Source organism: Falco punctatus, assembly GCF_963210335.1.
Source record: "Falco punctatus genome assembly, chromosome: 14".
In the NCBI taxonomy this organism is placed as follows: domain Eukaryota; kingdom Metazoa; phylum Chordata; class Aves; order Falconiformes; family Falconidae; genus Falco; species Falco punctatus.
Genome location: NC_137594.1, coordinates 12,403,946 through 12,421,245, shown reverse-complemented (window position 1 = coordinate 12,421,245; position 17,300 = coordinate 12,403,946). Strand labels below are relative to the sequence as shown.

General features: G+C 42.2%; 1 protein-coding gene across 1 annotated transcript in view; it reads right to left on the bottom strand.

The window, feature by feature from the left end:
- Positions 1-15,957, bottom strand: part of RHPN2 (rhophilin Rho GTPase binding protein 2) — a 30,928-nt gene extending 14,971 nt beyond the window's left edge. The window contains exons 1-3 of the mRNA XM_080365081.1: positions 15,726-15,957; positions 5,102-5,217; positions 1,747-1,875 (exon numbers count right to left, since the gene is read on the bottom strand). Coding sequence (XP_080221207.1) covers positions 1,747-1,875; positions 5,102-5,217; positions 15,726-15,794 — 314 coding nt within the window. The 5' untranslated portion in view covers positions 15,795-15,957. The remainder of the gene's footprint in view (positions 1-1,746; positions 1,876-5,101; positions 5,218-15,725) is intronic.
- Between the last annotated feature and the right edge of the window lie 1,343 nt (positions 15,958-17,300).

Genomic DNA, 17,300 nt, shown 5'->3' with positions numbered 1-17,300 from the left:
ACAATAGATTATATCAAGACTCTTACCCCAAAAGGAAGTGAGACACATGCAAAAGAAATCCTAACTTAGTGGTTCAATGAGTTCTAGTACTACCCACAGTCCCTGTAGACACCAGCATTTGTCATTCAAAGGAATTGAATTGAAGTTTTTAAGGTACCACACCCATGGAGTTAACATCATGGGGGCACTGAACAGTTAGGGAGGTGTTCCTGGATTTCCAGGACTGAGTAGAAATAGCATCATGCCTCTCAATCCAGCTGAGATGTATGCAAGTACTAGGAAGGCCAGCCCTTCAGACTGGTGTAACACAACACAGTGTAACCCAGTAACGTGGGTGTGACCTCACGTTGATGACTACATGCACAATAGATTCAGAGAGCAACTATTATTAGCTCTTTGCTATTAAAGGCTGGAGAGCAGTTACAGAGGGAGCTAATTATTTTAGCTAATGGAATATAAAAAGCATTTAGAGCTTAGAATGAACAGCATCAGAAAGGTAAAACACCACTCAAAACAGATTGGGGAAGAAGGATCAGGATTGAATAAAAAGCATACTACTGCCCAGCCACAAGGCTTCTACCTGCCTTGGGGCCTGACCTACTGCTCACCCTCCCTTGAGAATCCAAGTATTTTGAATATTCTTTAGCTAGAAGAAGGAATAGTACTTCTGGAGTCTTGTTCTCATTTCCACAGCCTGAACTTTCATACGGTCTCTCTATGCTCACACGCACATATGAAGACTGGTAAAATCTTGAACAAAAAACATTTTTGCATCAAAAACTTGTCAAAGTTTGCCATGGGGGTGGAGGGCAGGAGCTTTAGCACAAGTTTCTTTTTGAGAAAAATTAAACGTAGATGTTTTGCATCAGATCAGCATTCAGTTGAAAGATACCCCACTGGAAATGTGCTTAGTCCCTCTAATTAATAACGCCTTGTAGTCCACCTGGAAGTTAACACCTAAATGAAAACAGTGCTAAGAGGGACCCAAAGTTATACCCCACATCACATGAAGTACTTCAATTTGCCTCTTGAGCTGCTAATGTTAATTAAGTAGTAAACACTTGGTTTCAGGAGCAACAAGACACCTAATGGATACAGAAATCGCTGCAGTGTGCAGGCAATGAATACTCTTTAAGTTTTATCTTTGAGGGACCCATTTCAATTTGAAGTTTACCATGATCTTTAAAGTTAGAAAAGTATCTTGGAAAACTTTCAGCTTCATTACTAAGAATTCCTCTGTTTTACCCAGCTAATTTACAGATTTCTATCACTGAAGCACACACCTTAAAGATTACCTCAGCTCTGCTTTGAGCTGCAAATCAGTGTTGTACTTCTGTTCTCCACCTAAAAAGAGGACTGTTGTATGCACTGGATTTGAGAACAGATACTAAGTACATCACTAGGTTTGCTCACTCCAGAATGCACTGAACCAATTAGCCATTCTAGGAGTGGAAATTCTGCTAGGTGCCACGTGGCTCTGTCTACAGCCCCAAGAGTTTTCAATTCTTGCAACTCTCTTCCAAAAGGGAACTCCATATCTAAGGATTAATGGTACACACCTTTCCCAAGTGAAAGACAAATATGCAGACTAACCCTTAGTCAACAAATCAAGTATGTTCTCTTCTTATCAAGCTCTCTGTTCTTTCGTGTCTATTCTACAGCATTCACATCCACCTAGAAACAGTTTTGTTTCCAAGGGTAAACAGAAGATCTGTTAAAAATTGAGTAATTCAGCTTTATACTTACTCTGTATTTTGATAAACTTCTACTGAGATATTAAGTCCTTCCAATTCCTCCTTTAAGATCTGCAGGTCTGAGTTTACAAAACTCAGTTCCAGTAGTACCTGCTCTCGTACTTTATTGTTGGTGGTTGCTCTGCAGAAAGAAAGAGACATACAAATTTTTTACTGCCGAGGAAAAGGGTTTGTGCATAAGCTTGGTTGAATCCCTTGCTAGCATTCTCAGCATTTTTAAGATTTTTATTTTTTTTTATCTCCTTAAGAGATGATACAAGACTTCATGTTTCAGAATTCATTAGGTTTTTCTGTCAAGAGACAGCCTGGGATAGTTTCCAGATAACAGCACACAGACACACAGGTTGGCTATATGCTACATTTTTTTGTGCCATTACTGTATTTGAAAATAAGCCTGACCCTTAATCAACAAAACTAAAGCTTCTTAAACAGAATTACCATCCTATTTGCAGATTATGTGACCTTTTCCCAAAAGTTGTAAGGGTGGAAGTGGGGAGAGTCAGGAGTTATTTTTTCAAAAGAGACTTCCCCATTTTATAAACTGAATAATGATCAGTTGAGACTTCTGATCCTAATAATAAAAGAAAACAACTCTCCCATAGAACTGTTACTACAGAATGTTCTACAACCAAATATAGAGGTAGAAAGATATTTCTTTTAATACAATACAATTTTCTCTATAATTTTATTTTGCCAGATACAAATAGGATTTTTTTGTTTGCTTGTTTCCCTTGCCATTATTTATATTATCTTTATATTTACATGACACCATTTTGAACTGCTAGCACAGTGGATGTTTGCATTTAGACCCTGCCAGAGCATTTGCGCGACTTCTTATTTGTGTATTTCAGGATATTTTATCACTATTTCTAACCTGATTCCCATACAGTATTACTATTTTCAAGAGACTTAAACTGTTATCTATAACCACAGATATGAGTTTAAGATAAACAGCCTTGAACCATACACAGGCTTAAGATACTGTACCCCTGTATTAGAGAATCCAAATCATTAGGCAACAACAAACTTAAGTTTGCAGCATTTTGCATTTACCTTTATTTTAAGATAAAATTCACCTTCATAAATATTTATGAATAACACTCTCATACACCTAGGCTCCACTTGGAACAACCCTCTGCTGAAGAACTAGTTATTCCGAGGCTAAAACTCTTAAGCTTGTACTTCATATTATAAATGTGTTATCTGTGAATTTTCTACGCTGCACTTTACTGAATATTTGAGATTGCTTAAATTAAGCAATGTTAACATCTGCTGCCTGCATAAACTAAACTGGACACGAACACAGGGTGGAGTGGATCTTCCTTGATAAAGGCAGCACCACATAGGTAACTGGGTGAGCTTTGACACTAGCAGCAATTTAATTATAATTTACTAAGGCTCCGTGTTTGATCTAGCTTACCAGCCTCCATGGGAGGGATTCTAGTACCTTTTTCAGAAACCCCGATGTTCCATCCAGGTGAACTTCTCCAATACAGCTATATTGCTGCCAACGTCCATGCCAATTTAGAGTTAATTGGATTACCTTTTCATGTTTTTGCACTGTAGACATACTTTGTAAAGTCAAACAGCAAAAGACACCAACAGGGGCAACATGATATCCTTGAGATCCACACAAATCTACTCTGCATTCAGTTTTAAATCAGAACTTCCATAACAAAAGACAACAAAAAGGAGACTGTGACTTTCAGAAGTTTTAAAGACAAAAGTCTTTGCGCTATATGGTTCACTTGTTTCAAGCCTAGCATTTACTTTCAGCTGAAAGTAAAGAAACCTGCATTTCCAGTTTTTTCACAAGTCCTACTGCAGGACACTCCTTGTGGACAGCAATCGGTTTGTTTCTTTTAGAACTTCATGAAATTAAACCAGAATCTGAAAACAAAAAGCTTGTTTATTTACGGTTTTCCTTAGGAGACTGTAAATAGGTCTAGTCATGTGAACTATCTAGTAGTCAGGTTACTTTAAAATTGCTTCTTTCAAAGAATTAGCAAGTTTTAGTACTCTAACAGGTGTGCATTCGGTTTAGATTTTTAACAACTCAGAAACAAGTCTGGTCCTCTACTCTTTAAATCAGCTTAGTTCCTACTCTTGTCAACAGCAATGTCAGTACTTCAGCCATTAATATTGGTATCAGGAGCCGAACTTTAGGACATCTTTACGTTGAACGTTAGAGTAACCAGTGTTCACACTCATCTCTTTAGTCTTTCCATCAGAACCATCTACTGAAGGAACAGCAATCAGTTTCAAAAGCAGACACAAGAATTTCGCAATGCATACAAAAAGTGGCAAAAGACCCTAAAGTCTTACTCCTTAAGTCAATTACCAGAAAACAAAGCAAAACTAAGTCAATCACAGAGGGTAAAACTACATAAGCTTTGGACCTATCACCCCTCTTGCCAAAGGTGGAGATTAAGGCAGGTGACAGACAAAGGGCAACCTATCAATGGCAAGTTTAAGAGAAGTGAATTTATCCAAGCATTTCCATTTCTCTAAGGAAGCAGGACTACATTTTTGTTCTTGGAGACCAACTGATGCTCCAGTAGCAGAGAAACAGACACTTAAGGAGACTACTGCAGATGACTGCTGGGGAAATTTTCAGTTCTTCTATGTAACAGAGGGATGGACTGTTGGAAAGCTAGCTACAGAGGCTGTTTGCTAAGCAGCTCATCACAGGATGTAGTAGCCTCAAGACAGGGGCAACATAACGCTATTCCTATGGGGACAGCCATGTAAAACTGTCTTTAAAAAATGTTGGTGGACAAATTATAATAGATGAAGGGCAAAGTCTCTTCCATTTACCTCAAACTGTAGGAGAACTTGGTGGCAACTGTAACCCTGCTCAATTTAGGTGCTGCTACTCCTGTATCACTACTACATGGAATAAACAAGGCAACCAATGGTCCTTTTCACCGTGGAGCACAGACGTAAAGGATTTTGGAAAAAGCAACAGTACAGTAACAATACCTGTATTTGATTTAGGGTGTAAAAAGAACTCATTACAATATTCAGCAAGGTTCACCTGCCATTATCGCTAGCAATAAAGCTGATCAAACAGAGCAACATAAGATAGTGTAACATTCAGCTCATTTGCTGTAACATTGCAGCTTTGAAAATGCACTTCATAGCAGGTCATGACTCGATAGAGCTACAGCATTAAAAAAAACTCAGGGAGACTGACAAAGCATCCAGCAGTAATTTATGCAGCATGTTAAGAGGAACGGTTAGGCAGATTGGGAAAAAGTAATAGCTAAGAGAATTTTTAAAAATTAAAAGAAAAAAAAAATAAATTGTTTCTCAGGCAAGAGAACTTAGGAAGTCATAACAATTACCTTAAAAGATTTTCAGCACCAGCTCTCATTCTTACTGCTCTTAAGATCTGTTGGTTTAGGACAGCTCTTTGATTTTGCAGTTTGCTTCGACCAGTCTCAGCAAGAGGATTACATCCCTAGAATTAAGGAAACAAATTTTCTTGTTGCTGTTGGAAGAGACTGAAAAAGGAGTAACACTGAATTTGAATGAACTTTAATAGCATGGATTCTGTATGAATACAAATTCACTACACGTTCATCAATGATGAATGACTGACAAGTGTTTCTTTCTCATTAACCATCACCTGGTCACCAAAAGTGAAAAAGATACCAAAGTATTTGACATTAAAATCCAGGCAGAAAATATTTGTTTTAAACCTTAAGTACATCTGTGAACCAGTCTGTTCTCCCCTAGAAATCTTTTGAAGCTATTTTCTAATTATAACCAAATTTGACAAGAGTGTTATTAAGTTTCTACGGGTTTCATAAAAACAGTATCTGGCAAGGCAGTAATTCCTATCAAATTCCTCTGCTTAACCTTTGCAAAGTATAAGAGTTCGATACTGAGATACATGCAGCCTTGAAATACAACTCTATCAACAACAGGCTTTGGTGGCACCACTGCTCACAGTTTCAAGAACCTTTCTAAGGATCTCTGCTCTTGTTCCTTCTGATGCTCAGGTCTTCAGTACAATTCCTACCCCTCCTTCCCTAGGTTCCTCTCTTTACATCTCAGACTTATTTTTGGCACATACTGCTTATCTGTACAGCTCTTCTTCACACCCAGGAAACTCTCAGGTCTTTAAGTCTATCCTGCCATAACACAACAGCATCTTTGCATGCTGCAACAAAAATGTGAAATACGAATAAGCTTTATAAGTTAGTTCATCTGTATATGTTCACAGTCCCAGATGCAGTGATTTATCCACCCATTAGTTTTTCTTGTTACCCGTTGCCAAAACCAAGACTATGTATTAATATAGCTCAGTATCAAGTAAAATGGAAAATGGAGTAATATGAGATGGGATAAGATGGGATATGGAATAGTAGAACTTGACAGGGTAAGATGATTATTATACCTTCAGACACTCATCAAATTAAGCCCTGAAAAAGTAAAGCATGGAATCCAGAATTCACAAGAATGGTCCTGTGTATGTGCATACCTTACACAAAGCACAAGACTCAAACGACTGCAACCTGTGTTTGAGCAGGACTGAGCCATTCTGTTCTGCTGAGCACTGATAAGCTGAAACTGTTACCGATGAATAGGACTGCTTGTCTTTTTTTTTGTTGAGGGAAACACAATCTTAACACCTTAAACAGGTTAGAAGTTTCACTTCCACTTTTTTATTCTTTGCCTTGCCCTCCCCCTTTTTTAAAGTATCAATTGGCTTTGAATATTAGCACTCATTTATAGCCAACCAGCACATCCCTGCAGCTTTAAGTAGTGATTCTCAAGCAAGTAAGACCACTCTGTTTTAAGGCTTACCCTTAAACAGAGCATGTCCTGAGTGGTGTTGCTGGGTATCATTACAAAGCTTGTCAAGATCCTACTGGATCAGGCACTACACAAGGAGGCGGCTCAGATCTCATACAAGTCTTCCCTCAAGTACTCCAACCACATTATTATGCACTGGTTTGGACCTCTCCCTCTAAGTTTTGCCGACAAAAATTTGGTTTTGATATAACAGCATTTAAAAGCCTCTCAAACAAGCTCTAATTATGAGTGGTCAGGCAACAACATACCAGCACAGCAAAAGCCAGTATTTAAACAGAACATAAAGTTCTAATCATCTACTTGAAGTTCAATTCATATTTTCAGGGCTGGCAAGTTAAAATAAATTGACAACAGAGAAATGAGCTGATCAATCCAGATTACCATAGTCTAATACCGTTAATTTAAAACCCCTGGTTTGAAAAGTTTTAAACAAACAGGTAAAATGACAGGAGGCTTGTGCACACACCTTCAGAAGCACCATTTGCCAAATAACTTTTAAAACCACACCACATCGAATTACTACATTTGCAAAAAATGTTTCTGCATTAAAATACAGCAGAAGCCCAACACTTGGGTGTGCAGTATATGCTCTCTTTGAGAAAGCACTGGCACCAGGCACAATAAATACATAGAAGATGATCATCTTCCTGGCGAGGACATGCAGATGTAGCAAACTCATTCACTCACCTCAGATTACAAGTAGACCTTTAACTACCAAATGCTTTCTGCTCCTTTACACGTATTTATTCACAGACATAGTAGCAAGGCAAACTTAAAAGTACAACATGGCCTTGTATCCACAAGTTGCTTTCTGCTCTTAGCCTGCTTTTTTCTGGGCTGCCATTGTTTTTCCTTCTATGTTTTTTCTTCACTTTGTGTTGTGTAATCTTTCTGTACTACTGGTACTCCTTCTTCTATCCATGCCATTTTTTATTTGAACCTTGCCAATTATTTCTTGCTGTTTGCATTCAGTTTGAATACTTGATCCTCATCTTGGGCCCGTCATCTCTGTATCCCTGTGTAGGTCTGTGATGCTTTCTTCCAACTTTTTTCTTGACCACTTAGTACAAGCATCCTTCCTAAACATAACCTCGCCTTGCCCTTGTTTTCATTTTCTCTGCAAAGCTGTAGCTTCTTTCCAGAACTCCCTGCCCTTCCTGTGTGCCAAACAAGTTTCATTACATCATTCAAATACTTCTTTACAGCTCTACTTCTGGGAATTTTTTCAGGAAGATCAGCTGCCTGATTCCCAAGCCTATGAAGCTCAGTAGAAGTGGTGCATTTATTTCAGTGGACCTTTGATCAAGCTCCAGCCCAGAAATCAAACAAGCTCCCACTGAACAATGAGCACAAAACTACAATGATCTTAAACTCTGTGCAAAGAGAAAAAAGTGGCAGAGGTGTTTCCCTGCATTTCAGGACCAGCCACTAATCTCTGTATGAAGCTTTAAAGCAAAACCAGCCCTGGAGCCTAGGAGGACAAGGCAGTGACAGACTGAGGTATCCGCATCACCTCCAGTGTGCCTGGAAGTGCAGCACTTTTGTCTCCCAGATGAAAGGCTTCTTGTGGATAGAGGAGACTGTTTCCAGGACAGGCTCACCAGCTGCAAGCATATACCTCCCATTTACTTCTCAAGGCCTATAAGGAACTCACATTTTACCTTTTGGAAAACTTCGCTTTTTATATCTCCTGCACAGGGGATGGGGATGCTCAGCTAGTTTGTGTTCATTTACAGGCTTAAAGCCTTTATTGTAATCAGGCTGCCAGAAACCCGATGGATAGAAGTCTGCATATAGGACAGTGAAAATAACCAATATCTGCAAAAAAACCTATGGGAAATACACAATCTAGGGAAAAGTCCTCCTTGTATAAAGCACAAATTCTGCATACTAAAAGGTTATTTAGCAGACAGGTCCCAGAAAGTGCTTAATTTTGTTTCCCTCCATGTAGAAGATCCCTTTCCCAGACAGCATTTGTACTTGGTTCACATTTGGACTACCCCAAGAATGTTAATGCTCAGTTCATTACAATATCTGGCAGCCAAACTTCCCAGCAGCTTCCACACCTACTGTTTCATTTCTTGTCAACAGGATGCTAGATGCTTCACTTAATTACTGTTTATCTCTTTGCCAAGTCAGGACAACTTAGAGAGGGGACTGGATTTTACCCTGGCTTATATGCTATCAGTAAAATTAATTAAATAGCGACAACAGAATGGTTATTGCTAAGGAAGTTGCAAAAATGATCAGGAGTGGAGTACGATTTAAACTCTCATTGCATGCATTTTGAAGGGAAAAAAAGCAAAGTTACTCAATGTACTTGTTTCTGTGAAGACAGTTCAAATAGTAAACTCAGCTATCAAGTTTTAGAGCCTTTTTTTCCCCTCAGAGCATAGCTGCACTTCATTAAGTGTTTGAGCTACTTAAATATTATTATCCTTAGCTCCTGAACCAACAAAAAGCTTTTCAAAATCTAAAGTTCAGTTAGCTAGCTACTTTATTTCTTCCTGCTTGGTTGAATAGCACTGCTGAACTGCAGAATCAGGAAGCTGATATGTTTTTAATATATCATTATCAGAGGCAAGACCTGGACAACAGTTAAAGACTCTTGCCATATGTCATTTATTTACCTAGCCAGGTAACATCTGAAAGAAATAGACACTGATATTAGACAAATAAACATGCATGTCCTGCATGCTTGATAGCAATCCTCTGACTAATTAATGGGGTGTGCTGACAGATTCCAATGGGATTGCTGCTCATCTCTTGTTAGAATTAATGCCTGAGCTTAGGTGGCAGGACACCCCGCTGGGTTTTATTTTCAAGTTTATAAATGTTATCCCATACACATTTATTTGGCAAACAGTTGTATTACGAATGCTTGTGGGATCTCAACGTGACACTGTCTCTGTCACACCAGGCACAGCCAGCTCAACAGCAGGAGCTCAAGCGGAGCTAGGAAGTGGCTGACTGACAGTTCAGGACTCACATGGGATTTTGGAGATATTTTATTCTAGATTACGTGGGGGCAGAGAGGGTAGCTAGGCAAGCCTGTAGTCAGGTACTCCAGGCTTGATACTTAACTGTAGACGAACAGTAATCATGTCTCTGTACAAGGCACCAATGCTTACCTCCCATCTGAAGGAGCCTCAAAATCCCCTGTCTAAGGGGTACAGGCAGGATCTTTGTGGTGTTCCAAGTTTAGGCTCTAGGCCTTAAGAAATTACCTACTACAGAGAGAAGATAGCTGTCCAAAGTACCAGTACCAAACAAAGACACAGTTGTATTTAATTTGGATGCCAAGAAGTCCTTTCTGGAAGACAGAAGTATTTTTTAGTATCAGAAATCCAGTTGCAATGGACACAGAAATCATGACATTGCCAAACAATGAGTAATGGCAGTAAGCATTTGAAATTAACATAAGTATGATTTATGAAGTAGTGGTTTGAACTTTTAAGATGAGCCACACAGTGAAGGTGACACAGAGTTGAAACTGGGTGTGCCTTCTTAAAATAAAACATTCCTGCCCAGCCAGTGCAACCTGTGCTGCTTGTCAAGCCCCGTAGTGTACGCAAATGGCCATATCCTCCAGATATTTAAACGTGTATGTAATTTAACTCATGCATGTAACTGCTTTGGCTGTAATAGCAACTGTAGTAAACAGTTTGATTCACACCAGTATTTCTAGAACTGGTCCTAAAGTCCTGCTAAATTATTATGTTTGTTTCTTTTACTGAAAGTTTCTCTTTGCATGTTTCTATGTTTCTACTAGTTCAGTTTTGAAATTTTAGCTATATACTGCAAGTCTTCCAATAATACAAGTTTTATCCGAGTTTAAAAAAAAAAAAAAAAAAAAAAAAGGTGGGAGGTGGGTGCAGAGGAAGAAGACCTGGTCTTCCAGAGCCTGGTCTACTTGTCCATGTCTAAGTGCCTGGCACAAAATATAAAATTTTATAGCTAATTATTGTATTAAATTCCAAATACTTATTTTCTGTACGCTATTCCATCTTGTCAAGCCACTCACTGCGCAAAATAAAAATTAGTATTTTGCCAGATATGTCTGTCTCTCGACTAACCAAGTTTCAGATGATTCTTAGTTTCACATGAAGGCCTACTTTCAGTTTTAGGTTTTATGAATTTGTATATAATGAGTGGATATGGCATGATGGGGGTATGAATCACCGCAATGTTGTTTCTCTCCTGCCAGACAAGTGGAAAGAGAACAAATAGGCAAATAAATATTCCTGTGTCAATGCTAATGTTGACAGTTGCCTGGCTACTAATGACTGAAAAGAACCACATGAGCTAAACCCCAGTGGAAGCACAGGTGCAGCAGGTTGGTAAACTGATACATTAACCACAGTTGTGGGGGAAGCCCTGCCGAAGAAAACCTAAAAGCTAAGGAGGGGAAGGAGAGAGTTAATTAGGGAAGTGTTGATTCATGAGCTGGTTACCATACCCATCATCATTTTCAGGCTGGTGCTTCATTTATAGGATGGCTTGTTTTCTGTTTTTAGCCTTTTCCTCTGACAGGGAGGACTAATATATACAGTCTTCCTTTCTGAATCATCAACTTGGACTACATAATAAGTAGCTAGCCTCACCGATAGAGCCAAAGGTTTAAGAAAGGGAAAAGAAAAGAAAATAAGCATCTTCGTTAAACTGATCAGAATCTAAAGATTCATTAAGCTAGCTGTCCTACTGCTCTGCTTTATGTAGCACAAAGGACTGCTATCCAAAACAACCAAATTGAAGACAGGATGCTTAGTGCTGTACCAGCAGATGCTTGGAGAGGTACAGAAAAGGTAACCTTGGAAAATGAACTATGGCTTTTTCTTACAATTTATTGCAATTTCCTGACTGATTTAGGGAATCTGAAGAGCTACAATCTGTGTAAGGTGTTACAAAGCAGTAAACCAAGATGGGAAAGATACAGTAGAAAGAACTTCCTAGATAACTCCTCCTTGCTCTGCTCCTACCCACCTAAAAAACCCCAACCAAACAAAAAAAAACAAACAAAAAAAGCCACAAAACCAAAACAAGGCAGGCATAGCCCTACTATTAGATCACCATGCCAGCATTGGATCCTGTGACTGGCTGAGTACTACTTTATAAATATCCCAAATTCTGTATACTGACATGTTTTGGGGAATATTTACTTTGTGAAAACTTACTGGTTAAGTGGGGTGGGGTGCTGTAATGAAAAAGAAAAGGGGGGGGGGGAGGGGAGAAGGGGAGAACAGCTTGAAAAAGAGCTGTTTCTCCCACAAAAATTCAGAAGTAAATGAAAAAAACACAAACGAAACAAACAACAGTAAGAGGTCTGAGAGGCCAAGCAATCCACAGAACCACGGCAGGCTTAAAGAGTAACTTCCCCAGAGGTGGGAGAAGCATCTCACATAAGCAAAGCAGCACATGAGGACAGACCTGCTTTAATTACTATCAGTCTGCTGAAAAATCCTTCCTGCCTAAATGCCTTGCTCTACTTTTAAAACAAATTGTTCTTTGCTCTTATCATTAGTTTTGTCATATTTTCTGCTGACCACAGACTCTTTCATAGGGAAGAAAGACTGGGGGCAGAATTTGAATGGATGTGTGGGATGCGCATGGTTGATTCACAGGTTGCTGCCACTAATAGTGAAAGAATGAGGAACTCTACACAGAGGAGGTCAAGGCACCAGGCTGACGGTCCAAGAGCACTTGCACCACCCAGGAGTGCAGGTAGTTTGCTCTGGCAATGTACCACGGAATAGACTGAACTAAGCTATCCGCATGTGATGGTAGAGATAAACAGTAGCAGAACCAGTTTCCTGGCGAGTTATCTTCCCAGAAAGTAAAAAGTTCTAGACAGAAGCTCCATCTTCTTTTTGATAGAAAATAAAGTGCTTCTTCCACTTTGCCATATCCTCTTCAGGACACCAGCAAGGATTTTGTTGTTTGGTTTGGTTTTAAAACTAAAATTCTTCTCACAGTTCAAATTGCAGCTGATCAAATGGTTAAAGAGGGCTGTTTTGGAGGGGAGATATAAAGGGAAGGGAATAAGGGCAACATTGACAAAGTTGCATATACCCTGTGTGGCTGCACAGGTAACTTCCTTAAAACTAGGTATTAAAAAAAAAAAAAAGAAGCAGCATCCAGGACTCAAAGCATCCTCTATGTTTTGAGAAATTTAAATTTTGCTTGTATAAACATGGCAGGCTTTTGCCATGAAGAAAAAGGAAATAATCAACAGAGACAGGGTCAGAGAAAGAGGAAAAGGTCCCTACAGAGCAGCTCTGACATCACTGGAAGGGAACAGAGAGAGGGAGTCTGAGAAAGGGTGCAAGTGGACTGCAGTAGCTGCCACCCATCACATCTCAGACTCACCTGGCAATGTCACAGCAAGCCTAACTTTCTAGTGTGGCAACAGAATTTGAAGCAGGAACCAAGATTGTGCATTTGTTTCCCCATTTCTGGTCATGGCCCTTCACATAAAGCCAGTCATAGTTTTACAGGGCCTCCTCCCTACAGAAAAAAAAAAAAAAAGGTACTAAACAATAATTAAGTAAATAAATTGTTTTACATATTACATCCTAGGGATACAGAGGGTTGTTTTCTGGTATGCTGTATTTAAGACTTCAAAAAGCGTAATACACAACAAGGCACTATACAAAGGTTGAACATACTTCCCACAGTAATCCATTCATCAAAAGAAAATATCAAGCATCTAAAACAAATTGATATTGTATGAACTGCTCAATTTTTCTCAATTACAAAATTTCACTGTGTACAATATTCTTGCACAGTATGGAAGGCAACCTCATTGTGTAAATAGTGCTTGAAAGCCCTTTTATGAGCAGGACTGATACAAAGCAAGTGTTTTCACCTTGCTCCACAGCTTATAGAATAAAAAGGTAAATTAAATAAAGGTATTTTGATCTAAAACCACAAGGACTATCCCTGGAAACCAATGTGATTCTGCACCAACAAAACTGCTAAACCAACACTCAAATCCTTTCAGGAAAGCAAAAAGTAGTGTGATGCAAAAAGGGAGGGGAAAGCAATACAAATGACCTCAGGAGAGGCAGGGTGGGGGACCTAGGTACACACATAGACAGCTCAGTCACTAGTTTCAGTTACATGAAATCACCTAGCATACCATTCAGATACACATTTCAGGCCTAAAGATACTACATCAAAAGTACCTCCTTGGGTTCACAACTTGCATCTGTTCAAGACTCCAGGAGTGGGATTCTTTTGGTTGGGAGGTTTTTTTCCTTTCTCCCCTCTTCTCCTAGAACTACTGAGTCAGAATGAAAGCTCTGATCTTTGAGACCATTCAACTAATGTATAACAAGGAATACTGGTTTCCCACTTATACCTAACTTCTAGGGACAGAAGGCTTTGAGCATCTAGCCTGATCTGAAGTTTACAACTTTATTAAAGACACTTGTAAACTGGATGAACCTTTCAAAGATCTGAAGGAACGACAAGGGAAGGATGTTCCACTGCAACACTGGCTCACCCAGATTTAATCAAATTCATATCTATTTTCTACTGCTTTAAGACATAAGTAATTCAGAAGTGGGAAAGATGTTCATGATTGTATAAGACTGATCTACAGTGTTTCCACGTATTGAGAAAAACTTCATTCCTTTCCAGGATATCTAATCTAATGCTGTTTCAGTGAACTTAAACCTAATATATAACAATCCAACTGAAAACAAACCCAGTCCTTTAGCAAGTCTGAGTGCAGAAGATATACTCCTCTTACGACTTAAGAGGCACAACTTGGCTATTAAAGTGAGGTCCCCATCAGTAAAGACAAATACGTGGAAGAGTTGGTTTATGTAACTTAATGAATTTCACAAGTTCATGAAAAGTCACCTTTTTTTACTAACATGCCTCAAGGCAGCCTATGAACATCCCACACCATAGAAAACATAGCTGCGAAAACTCTTAAATAATTACAGCTTTGCCACAATTTGTAATTTCCTGCTATGGACTACTAAGAAAGAAGTGATTACTCATCAAAAAATTATAGTAACAGGCAAGATTTGGTCAAAGTTTTGCCTGCCTAGTTATTTATGTGTCAGCACTGATTCCTTGCGGCATGGCTGGCACAGGTAGAACTTCGCACTTTTTGGCTGCAAACTTCCTCTGCTAAAGGGCAATATTGTTACTTAAGCTCCTGCAGGCTTAGGGATTTGGTAAATACTGGGGGCAAAAAACCAAACAGCCTGTAAAGAGGGCAACAGAGCAAAGCACATGTTGCCCCCCTACCGTGTAATGCAGGCGGCAGCTGGAGCGCAGCGTAGGGGTACTTCTGTGCAGAGAGCAGCAACAACCTGATGCATGAGGTGCATTTTTTTTTTCTTTAATAACCAGTTCATGGTCTCAGAGCCAGAACCTAGACCGTGTATACCTACACGCCCCTATCTGAAGCCCATCAACAAAAGTTAGAGGTGCGGGGAAGGTAACACAGAGCGAGGGGAGGCTGGGCCAGGGCTCCCCGAAAACGGCCCGTCCTGCCCTTTACCTCCGGTGAAGTTCACAGCAGCCCCCAGGGCTGCATTACCGGCCATACTTCACTGTAATTGCTGTTGTGCTGAAAGAACGCAAGGTGCAGGTTATGGCATAAGCCGCCCACTCAGTCTGAAAAGTAATTAGGGCAGATGTTCATTAAAAACTTCCTAATGAGTCTGTTAACTTCATTGCCTTGCTCCAGCAAACTTTCTTACAGGTACGCAAGGCAAGTTACTAGAGAGCGAGCGAGGTGCCATCAGGGAAGAGCGCGGGGGCAAAGGAGAGAAAAAAAGGGACAAAAAGAAGGTCGGCGGGTGGAATTTCCCTGGCTCCGCAGGGGTATGAGGGCTCCCAGCCTCCAGGGTGAAGCCGAGCCCAGAGACAGCGGAGGATGGCTCCCGCGGCCGCCCGGGAGCCCACCGCCCACCGCAGCCCGGCTGCGGGCGCTGCCCTGCCCCGGGCCGGCCAGCCGCGCTCCGCCACAGCCGAGAGCCCCGTCTCGCCTCCTCGCCCGCCGCCCCCCGAGGCAGAGGCAGCCCCCGCCGCCGCGGGGACGGAGCCCACGACGCTCCGCCAGGACAGAGCAGCCGGGGACCCGCCCAACCGGCCGGGCACGCAGCCCGCTGCCCCCGCGCCTCCCACCTTCCGAAAGTAGCCGTCCTCCGCCGGCTCCGCCGCCTGGCAGCCACGGGGCGGCAGGGCGTCTGTCATCTCCGGGCACGCCAGCCGTTCCTCCGCCGCTGCTGCCAGCACCCGCGACCCTGCGGGAAATGTCGGCGCTTCCCCACGGCGCCGCCCGGCTCCACCTCCGGGGTGGTGGGGAGGAGCTGTCCCGCCCCAGAGCGCAGCCCCTCCGCCGCGCTGCCTGGCGGCCCTGCCGAGGTGCGGGCGGCGACCCCCGGGCCGCGCCCCGTGGCAGCCTCGCAGCCCCCGGGGGGGCGGGTGAGGTGCCCCCGGTGCCCAGCCGGGCGGCGGCTACGGCTGACTGGAAGGGCTCGGCCCGCTCCTCCTCGGCCTGCCGGCGGGGCTTTGCCGAACCGTGGCGGAGCCTCGTTGGCCGTCCCGGAGGCACCGCTCGCCTCTTGCCGCTTCCTCACGGCCTTACTCCGCCGGGGCCACGGGGCCGCCGCCGGCTCGGCCCGAGGCCCGGTGCCCGCTCCTCCGGGAGCGGGGCTCCCCAAAGGTGGGCTTTGCCGTGTGGTGGGGCCGGGGCACGGCTCGCCGGCCTGGCCTCTTCCCCGGCCGGCGGGGAGCCCCCAGCGCCCGCACCCTTGGAGGGGGGAGAGCTCCCAGAGCCCGGGAGAGCTCCCAGAGCCCGGGAGAGCTCCCAGAGCCCGGGAGAGCTCCCAGAGCCCGGGGAGCTGAGGCGGCTCCGGCCCTGGCCCCCGGTAAGAGCAACAGCATCTCGGTGAAAAGCAGGACTGGCCCCGGCTCCGGCAAACTGCCGTGGGGTCAGCCCCAGCACTGCCCGAGCCTGCAGCGCCCGCACCGAACACCTCCTGGCTGAGCCATGCCGCGGTGTCACCAGCTTCGCGAAGGTTGACACGGGACGCTCGTGTAAGGAAACTGCCAGCGCTGGTTCCTAACGCTAGCCAGAGCTAACCTACAGAGCAATGCGGGCATTCAGCACTGAAGACGCGATACCGTAAAATACTTAAATCGATATTACCAAAGTTGTCTTTCCCCACCCTACCCTTTCTCTTTTTTCATCTTTCTTAGAAGCATGGTCTAGTTGTGTCAGGAAAAAAATCTGCAGAGACAACATTTCCTTATCAACAGAAAATTATCTTTGGAATTACATCCTTTACTGAAACTTTCTTTGAAATCGCCAATGTCTCTGGAGAGTTGTGCAGAGCAGCCTGGTTAAACTGTCTACTGCCTGTTTTTTAGGAAGAAGACTAGAGTCAGCAGCTCAGGAATCCAAAGATCTGCTTCTCTCTCTCTTAAAGTCAGCTGAATTATGTTCTTCGGAATTTTGTTTACTCTTACCCCAGTACTTTTCCCTTTTTTTCAACAATTCTAAAGATATTGGATGAATGTATCAAACTATACATTAAATAGAAACAGGTAAAAGTGGGAAAGCAGTTTAACTTGCTCCTATTTCTATTGAGAGGGTGTAAAAAATGTTTTACATTATTTTTATGCTATTAGGAGATGTACTTACGTGCCAAATTAAAAAGGATTCTAAAATCAAATCTTGCAAATCAGTCTAAAACT